The sequence below is a fragment of the Enoplosus armatus genome, chromosome 10, assembly GCF_043641665.1.
Source record: "Enoplosus armatus isolate fEnoArm2 chromosome 10, fEnoArm2.hap1, whole genome shotgun sequence".
In the NCBI taxonomy this organism is placed as follows: domain Eukaryota; kingdom Metazoa; phylum Chordata; class Actinopteri; order Centrarchiformes; family Enoplosidae; genus Enoplosus; species Enoplosus armatus.
In genome coordinates, this window is record NC_092189.1 from 14,419,569 (window position 1) to 14,431,553 (window position 11,985).

The 11,985-nt window shown below is 38.5% G+C and overlaps 1 protein-coding gene across 1 annotated transcript; it reads left to right on the forward strand.

Moving 5' to 3' along the window:
* Window positions 1-6,637: 6,637 nt before the first annotated feature.
* Window positions 6,638-10,916, forward strand: rap2c (RAP2C, member of RAS oncogene family). Its single transcript, XM_070912737.1, has 3 exons — window positions 6,638-7,475; window positions 8,792-9,077; window positions 9,681-10,916. The coding sequence occupies exons 1-2, from the start codon at window positions 7,203-7,205 to the stop codon at window positions 9,068-9,070; spliced, it is 552 nt and encodes a 183-aa protein (XP_070768838.1). The 5' UTR covers window positions 6,638-7,202; the 3' UTR covers window positions 9,071-9,077; window positions 9,681-10,916.
* The last annotated feature ends 1,069 nt before the right edge of the window (window positions 10,917-11,985 follow it).

Genomic DNA, 11,985 nt, shown 5'->3' on the forward strand with positions numbered 1-11,985 from the left:
TTTTTAAGAATGTGGCTCTTAATTTCTTGATTTAAGAAACAAACTGCCTTAAAGCAGGTGAGGGCACGTTCTCTATGTGAAGGCCTATCTCTGTATAACTCCAGTAATAAATCAGACAGCTCAAATTATTAAAACTGTTGAACGATTGAGCAATGAAGTATCTATAGTCATGATGTCTGATCAGTGATTGTTTCTTGGTTGTGAAGGTTAATTGTCTAATGTCTGAAAAGGAAGGTTTGTTTGTCCTGTTTCCTCCATGATTTGATATCCAAACATGGTGTAAAAGAATGACAATTGACAGGCGTAGTCATGTTCACTTCTTATTACACCGAATGAGTCACGGCCTCAGCCACAAACACCGTTTTCCTGTGTTCAACTCACATGAAATCGTAATGAAGACCAATCGATATTTCTAAGATTACAGACTTTCATAATTGGCGCGTCTTAATCTTTTACACCTGATGTCAGAGTTATTGCACAAGATGGAGGCTGGATTTGTTTCCTGATGTTGTGCCTAAAGTCTGTGTGTGCCAATAGGTGGTATATGCAAGGAGCTGCTCCCATTTAACGCAATACCTGAATAATTCCTCCAAATAAATGTCTCCCTCTCAAATGAAGAGATGTATTTTTAAAAAAGGCAGTTTGTTTGTGTCATAGTCTCCTTTAACGTGGCTTTTGGATTGAATAAGTGGCACAATATGTTTATGTTTTATGGCTCTTCAGGGAGAAAGCTTAGAACTTGAAAATGTCCTGTCTGAATTTATAATGTGTCGTCTTTTCTACTGATGTGCCCTCTGAATATGGCAGCCACAGTTGTTAACCAGAACTGAGTTATGGTGAAGTCAGGAGATGGAGGAATAAATCACCTGTTTGATGTCTGATGGTAAAAAAAATTACAAACCAGTTGGATTTTTGGTTTCCAAATGTCTGTAAGGAATTGCTCCGCAGGCGTGTAAAATTGAACGTAATGGCTTCGGAAACTGGGCTGAAATCACTTTTATCCAAATTCAAATGTGCCTCTTTCAAGTCTCCTCAAACTACCACTGTCAATACACTGTAAGAACAGACCAGTGCTCAAAGATAGATGTGTTATTTGGTACATTATTATAACAGTAAATCACATCTGTACTAGTTTCTTCTCTGAGACAGCTGTGCTGTCGTATTGTTTATGTAAAGAAATAAATCGGTGAGTTGTGTGCATACATAAGTGTGTTGAAAGAGACAATGAATCACATATTTGGTTAGTTGTAAATGCTGCTGATATTACGGCATTTCCCACTGAGCATTATTCATTTTAAATGATGTTATTGTGTTGTGAATGTATCTAATGCAAAAACTCTACACATGCCCTTCTAAAAGACAGGCATGTTGAAATGTAATGATTCACTATATATAGACTATTTCTGAGGTCACATAGGTACCATGCTGATACTGTGTTAAGACATATTAAAGTATGTGTATTGTTATATAGATTTATATTTAATGTCAGTGGGTGGTGTGACTACTTTTAGAAATATCGTTCACTCTCAGAAAAGGTAGAGCAGAATTGTACTTATTGAAGTACAAATGTACACTGTACAAGTACATTACAGTACCAGTCCTTGCTAGTCAGTTTTTGTACCCCTACCTTCGAAAGTACCCAAAGTGCCCAAAATGCACCTATAAACAATGGTATAATCATTGGACAAAATCGATAAAATCAGCGTGCTATCCTTTTTAGCATTTGTTTTGTTTTTCACATGATCCCTCACCTGCTTCCCACCTATTAACACTACCAACTGTGTTCAATGGGGGCAAGTTGGAAGCACTGCTTCCTGGGATTGACCCTGGGTTTGGATGGGTGAATGTTTTTCCCCCTTACCACATGGACACCCCAATCAGTGTGCTACCTTTCCTGTAGCAATAGTACCTGAAGTTCACGTTGAATTGGTATAAATGTGTCCCTTAAAGGAACAGTACTTTTATTCGCTTTCTTTCCAAGTTAGATGAGAAGATTGCTCTCATGTTTGTGTGTTAAATATGAAGCTAGAGCCAGCAGCCAATTAGCTTAGCATAAAGACTGGAAATAAGGGGAGACAGCTAGCCTGGGATTGTCTAAAAGTGACAAAATACACCTAACAGCCCCTCTACAGCTTAAACAAACTGATTTGGTGAACAACAGCCGGGCACAGTGACATTCTGGAGTATTCACTGTGAGGTTGCCAGGCAACGAGAGACTGTTCATCATAATGTGCTAAGTAGTGAGTTTGTGAGTCCGATACTGAAATTGATATTTAGGAGTTAAAAATATCTGATAACAATATATCAGCCAATAGTAATGTTTTTTTTTACATAAACACATAACATATATGATATGGATCTCTCATATTTGTTTTTTCGTGTGACCAAGATACATATTATGGGACCTTTGCAAAAACCTGGTGGACAAATAATATCGACACTGTTTCTAAATTACCTCAAACCTAGCTTGGCATTTCTGTACTGTAATTTCTTGTTACTTATCGGCCGACATGTACAACGATATGATATATCTACAATAAGCTAATATTTGACGATTTATCAGTGTTGCTCTACTCTGGAGAGAAATAGGCTAATTTTTTAGCTAAGCTAACTGTCTCCTGGTTCAAGCTTCATATTTACCATACAGACATGAGAGTGATATCAATCTTCTCATCTAACCCCATAAGAAACTGAATAAGCGTATTTCCCAAAATGATGAAGTATTTATTTAAACTATCATTTACTTTTTATCTACACGGTGGGTCAAACAGTAAGAAATGTACTTTTTGGTACAGAAATGTACTTCTCCTTTACCTCTGTTTTTGAGTGTGTTTGAGCAGCTACATTTTCTCATGTCTTGGAAGAATTTGAAAAGAAATGATTAGAATGTCCAGACAAATTGTCTAAATCTTACAGCTTTGAAAGACTAGCTTTGTCCAGCCAAGAAAACCCCTCCCTGTCGCCTTCGTCTCCTCCCCCCTTCACATCATTATGCCTTCACTTACTGCTGTCCAGCTGGGAAAAAAAACAGAATACTTGATAAATAAATTGTGCCTCTTGAGGGCATTTGAATTTATAACTACATTTAGACATATGTATTGATGCACAAGAACGTGTTAGTTAGGAGAATTGCGGTGTGGCGTAAGAAAAAGTGGTTTTTACCTCTTTCCCTCATTCTCTTGTACTTCTTTTAAGCCTCATTGTATTTTTCCCATACATCATTACTCTGGAATATGCAAAATGCTCTGATCATTGTGTCCAGTGACCAGATCCTTTAGCATGTGGACAGTTAATTCAGTCCTGAGCATACTTCTGTTGCCCGGGGCACAAACAAAGGGCCTTATTTCTCGATCACTGTATAAAGATGTGATAGCTGTGTATGAAAGTGACATGTATTAATGGTAAGTTAAGCTTTTTTTTTATCTGACATAAAAAAACACAGCATGGAAATACAAAAACTCATTTATACATAGTTAATAGTTTGTGTAGACCACCAAGAAAAAGATATAATATGAAAATCATTTGTATACAATGATGGAGTCATTGTTAATGGTAATAGTTGCCGTTGCTGTGGCAACAAAATGACAACATGGCTACCTTTCTATTATCCTAATTGTGATTTTTTTCACATTAATTGAAATAACATACAACACTAACTTATTCAAAAAGGGAATGTCTAATTAGTTTGTCTTGTTATTGCGACGTGATTAAATATTTTGTATGGAAAACTTAAATCCTTGTAATATCCAAAGGTCCTTAGGGGAGATCAGGTGTTTATTTTGTTTTGTTTATTTGACCTTAATTGTTTTTTTGTTCTTGTACATGGTGTTTTTGGGTAATAAGAATGGACTTTGGCTTTTAAAGCTAACACCTATCTGTCAGGGAGGTAAAGAGGCTTTTGGACTAATTGCAAGATCTTCATCTTTTTCTGTAAAATCAAACTCCTCGCTGTTCACCTCCCACAGACTGGATGGCCCTCGCTCAGTTTTCTCTGTGTGGAGACGTGAGCATTCATTTGTGAGTTCTGTTTTTCAGTTTTGACCAAGAAGGTGGTCCAGAAGCCTCTTCCTGCCCAGCTGTGCTGGGTGATGTCGATCCTTGCTGAGGTGTATACGAATGTGTGACGTTCACCTTGTTTGCACTTATGTACATAACTATGTCAAAATACTCAAAATTTATTTTGAATAAATATAGATAAAAGAGTTGATTAAAAAATCAAATCAATGTATTGTTAATGATATGAGTATGTCTATCATTTTATTATGGTATAAAAAGGTTGCTTTGAGGGATCTATCCTTTTGTTTGTTTGCTAGAGCCCTGTTCTTTGCCAAGCATGACATTGCCTAGCTGTAAACCATGAATGGTTTTCTTTAAAAAAGCTTTTTTTCTGTTCATTTACTGGGGTAGTTTTGGATCACGAATATTTCAAACAAGAGAGGCAGATTAGAAGAAATAGTCAGTCTGGAATATATGTAATAAACCAGTACTAACCTTGTCCTTAAATGCTCATCATGAATACACAAATGCAGGTGCATTCCTCTCTCCAGTAATGCACCAAAATAAAGCACAGAGTAGCTCCACCTGCAGGCTGAAAAGCAGCAAGGAAAAAAAGAGAACAGACAAAAAAAAAATCAGACTATGGAGGGACATGGATGTGAGATGTGTTCACAGGGTTTTAAATTCACTTTAATTTTGTCATTTTGTGAAATGGGTTATGCTTTGCTCCCTTGTTGTCATTATTCAAAACAACAATAACTCTGAATTCTCCTCAGGATTTTAGTCAAAATTGCAAACAACCTGGTTTTCCAATGTTATTCTTGCAGCAGCAGCAGTAACATCCTTACGCAACTCTGTTCCTTCAAATTTGGACATGTGATGCACTTCAATTGCTATTAAAGCCAGCAATTTTGTTGCCATGGCACTTGTCCTAGTGATGGATTGACTGAGTCATCCTGGTGAAAAGGTTCACAGCCCTCTGACTCCACATGTGGGGGAAAAGTACATGTGGAGTGGACTTAACATACTGTGGGTTTCCAGTCACCAACAAGTGAATAAGATTGTGGTTTTGTTTTGACATTGATTTATTGTCACCGTTATTTTAAAACAATTCAGTTGTAATTGTGCCTTTATCATGCAAGGTGTAGTTTTCCTTTTTACGTTCTACATTTAAATTGACTTAAAACAGCACATGTATTGAATGTGTGTAAAACGTATCCCTTTATTTAAAATCTCTGTTGGTGAGTCTTGATTCAGTTGGGCACAACCGCAGACTGAATGGCAACCTGTGGAAGATGACGAGGGCCAAAGACTGTTCAGGACTAAGCCATATGAAAAACTCTCTGACACTCTAGGACAGACTTGAAAGTGACTGCTGTTTCTTAGTCATCTATCGTTTCACTCTGTTTTCTGCTTGTGGTGCTTGTATGTGCTGCTGTGCTACATGCCAATTTATTTTGCAGTGTATAGCTATTAAGAGTAAGTTACTGTGCCTATGATGAGTTCTGCGATTTCTGTTTGACCTTTAATAAAACGCATAATTGTGACTTTCTTGTGTGTGTTTTGTTGTTCATTATTTTTTTTGTGTCACCTTTAAAGAGACATCTACCATTTGTCTCCTGAATTGTGAGGTTTTTACCTGTATATGACTTGATGATATTTATGTGAATGAAGGTTAGATTTACAGTTGAAGTCATGGATGTCTCATGAACAAAGACTTAAAATATTGCAGAAGAAACTGAAATTCCATTCAATTAAAGCAAGCGTTTTGATTGTTAATTGTAAAAAAAGATATAGGCCGATACCTACACTTTCTAGGACCTTCCAGCCTACATTGTTTAGTTTTGATTAGGGCTTTTTGGATAAAATAATAGTATATGATGTTTTTAAGAACTGTGTGAAGCATTGTGTGCTGAAAAGAAAACCAGAAAACCAAAATAAACAAAAACATGAATCATACCAACCTTACAATTTATAGTTCTTACATTTTGTTGAGTAACTTAATAACAGGTTGAAAATAAGTGTTTCAAATCTGTTGCATCTGTAAACACACTCGACAGCAAAGGACAGTAAAGGACAGCAAAAAATATGAATTTCAGCTGGTGATAGTGTGGCTTAATCCAATGGAATTAAATCTAAATTAAATTTAGAACATTTAAGCTTTCATAAACGAGGTATAGGTTGAATCAGAGAGTAATACATTTAGCATTTATCATTCCATATATATATAATATATACAAGTATAATAATACATTAGATTATTGCTCTGTGTTTATTTATCAATGACAGTAGGGACACAGACAAGACAAGTTTTCTTGTGGTTGCTGGCATTCTGAAGTAACTTATTATCATGTCCAAATACTACCATGACTTTAACTTTTGCATGGGGTGAAATTAAACTTGGTCATATGAGTCATGTTTGCGGCACCTGTAGGCTCATTGCTGTAGAGAAGAGGCTTTTATTCTGAAAACAGTCACACCGGACGTCTTGTTGTCGTTAGCGGAAACCAGACTGTTAGCTTCAGGAAATTAGTTGGTGGAAAAAGCTTTCCTTTCTGTAATCAAACCTGCCCAGCACAGAGTCAAACATACACTGGAGCAGCAACAAACTGCAGCCAATGGACCCTCGGATTATAATATTGAATCTGCGGTTTGTCCATCGATAGCACGCCCTGGTGCCGAGGCGCCGGGCTGGGCCGGAACCAGAACCAGGCCCGGACAGACGGACGGACATAACCAGCGCTGCGTTTTGCGACACCGGCGGTCTGGTGTGTGGGTATGGGAATTGGCATGCTCTCTGTAGGGGAAGCGTAATATGTATCAACCTGACTTGCTGTCTGTAGCTTGACAGCAAGTTCGCCGATGAGTCCCCGGCACTTCATGTTTATCAGATCGGTTGTAAAAGCTTGAGGCTCGAGCATGGCACAGCGTGAATTTAGCCAGAAGCGAGCTAGCTTTAACGCTAGCTAACACCAGAGTTAACGTTAACGGACGTCAACTTTTCGCTAACTAGCCAGGCAACGCAAGAAAAACGACGAGTATGTGCGCTATACCTGGGTTTATGTGAACGAGTAGTCATTTTATATCGCCTAACATTTGTCAGCTCGCTTGTTAGCTCTTTAAAAGGCCTGATAAATGTTTCTGGAGCGAGTATAGCAGTGTAGCTAAGTCGTTAGCTGCTAACTTAGCCTGCCTCGACCGCCCCAATGAAAGAATACAAAGTAGTCGTGCTGGGCAGCGGCGGCGTCGGCAAGTCCGCGCTGACCGTTCAGTTTGTCACCGGCACCTTTATCGAGAAATACGACCCGACCATCGAGGACTTTTACCGAAAGGAGATCGAGGTGGACTCGTCTCCCTCCGTGCTGGAGATCCTCGACACGGCGGGGACGGAGCAGTTTGCCTCCATGAGAGATCTGTACATAAAGAACGGACAGGGGTTCATCCTGGTCTACAGCCTGGTCAACCAGCAGTCATTCCAGGTACCTGATGTCACCTTACACACCTGAAACCACACATAGGTGGAAACTGTTAATAGCTAGGTAGTTAATCAGGGCATTTCTGCATTGGGGTGTGATTCATACTACCCATGTATCCCTGCACCATCCACATTTTACTTTATTAGTCAAGACGGAAATAATTTGGCCAAAGATGCAAAATATGAATCCAGTGACATAAATTTAAAGCCAGTGGTGCTGTAATTGTGAATTGGTAATTGGCATTATTATATAGGCGGTTCTGGTGTATTGCATAACAATAATTGACTATATGCAGTAATGTATTTGTAACAGTAGAGAAAATAATTCTAAAAAGCAGGAGTCAATGCTGTATGTATACACTACACAATTAAGTGTTCAGTTTTAAGCAATTTTATAGACAACAGATATAAAATATTGTGCCAGTTAGTTAACATACATGCATAGAAACATGTAAGTGTGCCATCATTCAAATGTAAAACAGCCATAAACTGGTTTCGCCTTCATTGTTCAAATGTGTGCAGGATAAGGAAGACAGATCTTTGCCTCACAGTAACCAAAACTTTTCAATCTGGCCAAACTGAGAACTCATAAGAGTGAATTGCCACGAAAACCTGAACATTTACCATAATCTACAGGTTTAATAAAGACTACAATAATTGTGTAATGATGAAGTTATCCAAGGGAATGTATCATGATATCAGAATCAGAGATACTTTATTGATCCCTGGGGGAAATCACACATATACCTGTCCCAGTTTCCATACTACATGAAAATGTTATGAAGTATGTATGTAACATATTCAAATAATGATTGGGTGCTGTTTTTATAGTTAATATACAAAAACATAGTGTACTTGTTTTCTACTAGGAGGAAATGATGCAATAGCAAAAATCAAACAGCAACTTTGGAATGCTGTTTCCAGGAAAACTTCACAAATGGAAAGAAAATGTTTAATACAAATTTTTTATTTCTTACTAATATCTTCCTTCAGCTGTTTCACCAACACACTTGATTATTTAAACTTTTTGCAGCTGTGAGTATGTCTGCTTTTCATTCTTGCATTGTGTTGTGTCTACATCAACAGCACACTCCAAAATAAACAGTATTTAAGTGTGCATACAGTCTTTTTAGGCTTTACCTAATTCTCTCACTTTTCCAGTGTGAACGCACTGCATGTTGAAAATCTGCCAAGATGGTTGTTGTATGAAATTATAAAACGACTATATTGGCATATTGATTATTTTTCCCAGTGCTACAAACTGCCTGCGGTTTTCATGAGAAACCACACACTCATATCCTCTCCCTCTTCATCTTTCAGGACATCAGACCAATGCGAGACCAAATAGTACGAGTGAAGCGCTTCGAGAAGGTGCCGTTGATCCTGGTGGGGAACAAAGTCGACCTGGAATCTGAGCGTGAGGTCACCGGCTCAGATGGACGAGCTCTGGCTCAAGAGTGGGGCTGCCCATTTATTGAAACTTCTGCCAAGAGCAAGACTATGGTGGACGAGCTGTTTGCAGAGATCGTCCGACAGATGAATTATTCCACGCTGCCGGAGAAGCAAGAACAGTGCTGCACAGCCTGTGTGGTGCAGTGAGAAAGAGGTACAAACACCGCCATTCCTATTCTCCTTTGCATGGATGGTTTCATATTCGGGCTTTGCTAAAGAGCTCACAAGCACAGCACAGTTGGTCGCTCACTAATTTTACAAAATGTGATAAAATGTCCCTGTAGCGCCTGTGTAAAAATGGTTCACAAGCTGAGGAGAAATGTGACACATGGACGACTGTGTGGCGTTTCAGTGCGGTGTACGGGAGAGGTTTGGTTGGAAGTGAGAAAGACGAGTGGGTGGTGCTGCTCTGCGCGAACCGTTGGTTTAGCTTGTTATCATAAGATCGCAGAAAGTATGTGGCATGAAGAACACAACTGTATGAGCAGCTCGAGCGCCGGGAGGGAAAAGACCCTGAAGAATAAAGACTAATAATGAAGCGAACAGTCCTGTGAGCCGAGCCGTAGAAAGAGGAAAATGTGACATCCTGAAAAAAGAAATTATGTTCCAAAACAGGAAGTTCACTTTAGATTCAGTGACAGATGTTGCCTGTATTAACCTCTGCCCACACAGATGCACACTGTAAATGCCAGTTTTAGCCATTTAAACTTGTTGTACTAACAAGCTTTTTTGTTTTGTCTCTCTATTTGTTTTATAGATGCATCATTTGTCTGGATCACCACAAGGACTTTGATGAACCGTGAACCTGGGGACAACCTGACTTTTGATCGTATAGACAAAAACTTACCGCAGCTGGTTAAGTTTCCTGTTCAAGGTGGCTTCTGACTGTCTATCACAGAGCATCTGACAGGAAAGACGTCGGTCCTATTTTTGATATCACAACTGTTAGAAGACGTTTCTGCTGCAACCTTAACGGCCTTTGATGTGACCCAGGGTGGAGTCAGACAGACGGACTTGTAATGAGCGAGAATGGCCATCTGTGAATTTTAGTCTTTTTTTTTTTTCTCCTTTTAGTCGGAAGTATCCCTGAAAATAATAAGCAGGAGTGTTTGTGAGGTTACAGCTTCTTTTTAAAGCTGCTTTAATCACTATTATATACTTTATTATTACTTGTATTATGTTTCAAGTTTGGAATTTGACAAAGTATTTCATAATATTGAAACATTTTGACTTTTAAGCATGCATACTTCAACCAGTTTGCTGCCCAGGTATACTGCTGGCTTTGACTTTGAATTAACTGACACAAGCTACAGCAGTGTGTGCTATGTTAGCTTCAGGAAACTTAGACAGGATGTACGACTTTGTGGATTAAACCTGTAACATTCACATCAAGGGACGGTCACTTTATCCAACAGTCCGCTCTGCTGCCCTGTGGTTCAAGCATTTACCTTTTTATTATCACAGTAGCCTGAAGCAGCTAAACTCATCTGAAAACATGCATGCTCAAAATTGAAAATGTTCTACTAAATCAACTTGAAGTGATAAGGAAGAGCCATTTTACTGTTTTTAGCCTGAATTCTGTCAAAGTCTCTACAAGGCATGAATCGCGTGGACGCAGGTCTTCCATTTTCAGTTTTCTCGAGGAGTCTCTGTGGGAGAATGATTTTGGAACGACCAAAGGAAGCTCACAGTGCATATTTGTGTTTGACTACATGACGTGTGTTGCTTTAAATTCAGGAGCTGCTGATTTCTTGTCATCAAATAACTCCCGCTGCAATGTGGTTTGATAAAAGTTCTGGCACAGTTAATCAGATTTAACTTTGTATTTTTCTTTTTCTTATAGTAACCTATTTATTAAAAACTAATGACATGGGTAGCCAGTTTTAAACTTTTGATTTTATACTAGTTTTTTGCTTTTTGTGACTTCAAGATACATGGAACATTGTTTTTTGAAGCTGAGGATTTAACAGAGCCTTAAATAATTTCTGTTGCACCCTGGTCTCATGTTTCTTTACTCTTTTTTTTCTCTCTCAAAGATAAACATCTGTCATTATTTGGTAATAAACATGCTGGCCTTTCTGCTTTTGTCATGGGGCACAGTTACAGTAGTATCTTTGTTTGATACCCGACCAGTTCTGTGTGACCAATGCTAGTTTTCCTCCTGCTGACCCTCGATCTGATCATCTCTCGTTTTAGCTTCAGAAACTAGTAACAAAACAAGCTAAGTAGATTTATTTTCCCCACTGGTCATATGCGATACCTGTTCCCAGTTTGGGAAACATTCCTCTGTAGAAACACAGACTTAGATTTAAAGCCTAGTCTACTTGGTCATGCTGCTATGAAAGATGAAACTCTTGTGTTAAAGCAGCTATAATCCAAATTTTTATAATGAAAATGTAAAAGGGGTCGTTTATAGTGATGAACCTAAAGCTCTCCTCTGCTTTACATTGTTTGGCTGTCCAGCAGCAACTTTACTGCTTTGGTTCACTTTCACTGCTCTCAAAGTGTCATTTTTGGCAGCAGCAGGCAGCTGTTTTCACCTAAAAAGCTCTAAAAACCCACTGTACACCAAACAGACACAATTAGAGGTGAGCTGATGAACGTAGTGGAGCATTTAGCAGATGAAGACATGTAATTCCTGCAGGAGTTGGTAGAGACCAAAAATGAATATTGGACTTAGATTCACCAGGTGGCCAGAAACATGACTAAATGAATGCTTAAGTTGCTCTCTATCTGCTGTATGTGTATATAGGCAACTGTTTGCTAACAAGTTCACTATATGAACTTAAAAAGTCACAATATGTCAACGTTGTGTTCACAACTTGTTTCCACTGCCCCCAAGTAAACAAAAAAATGATTTACTGCAGGTTTAATGATCACATTTTCCAACTTTGTCTTCAAACAATACTTACATACTCACGTGTTTGATGAAAGAGTTTCGGGTTGCTGTAATTGTTCCTCTTGTCCATACGGGCCACGAAGAGATCTGTTTATAAATCCAATGTAAGTGATGTGGGATAACATCCACAGTCCTCTGTCTGTGCAGAAATGCTTTATAGAGT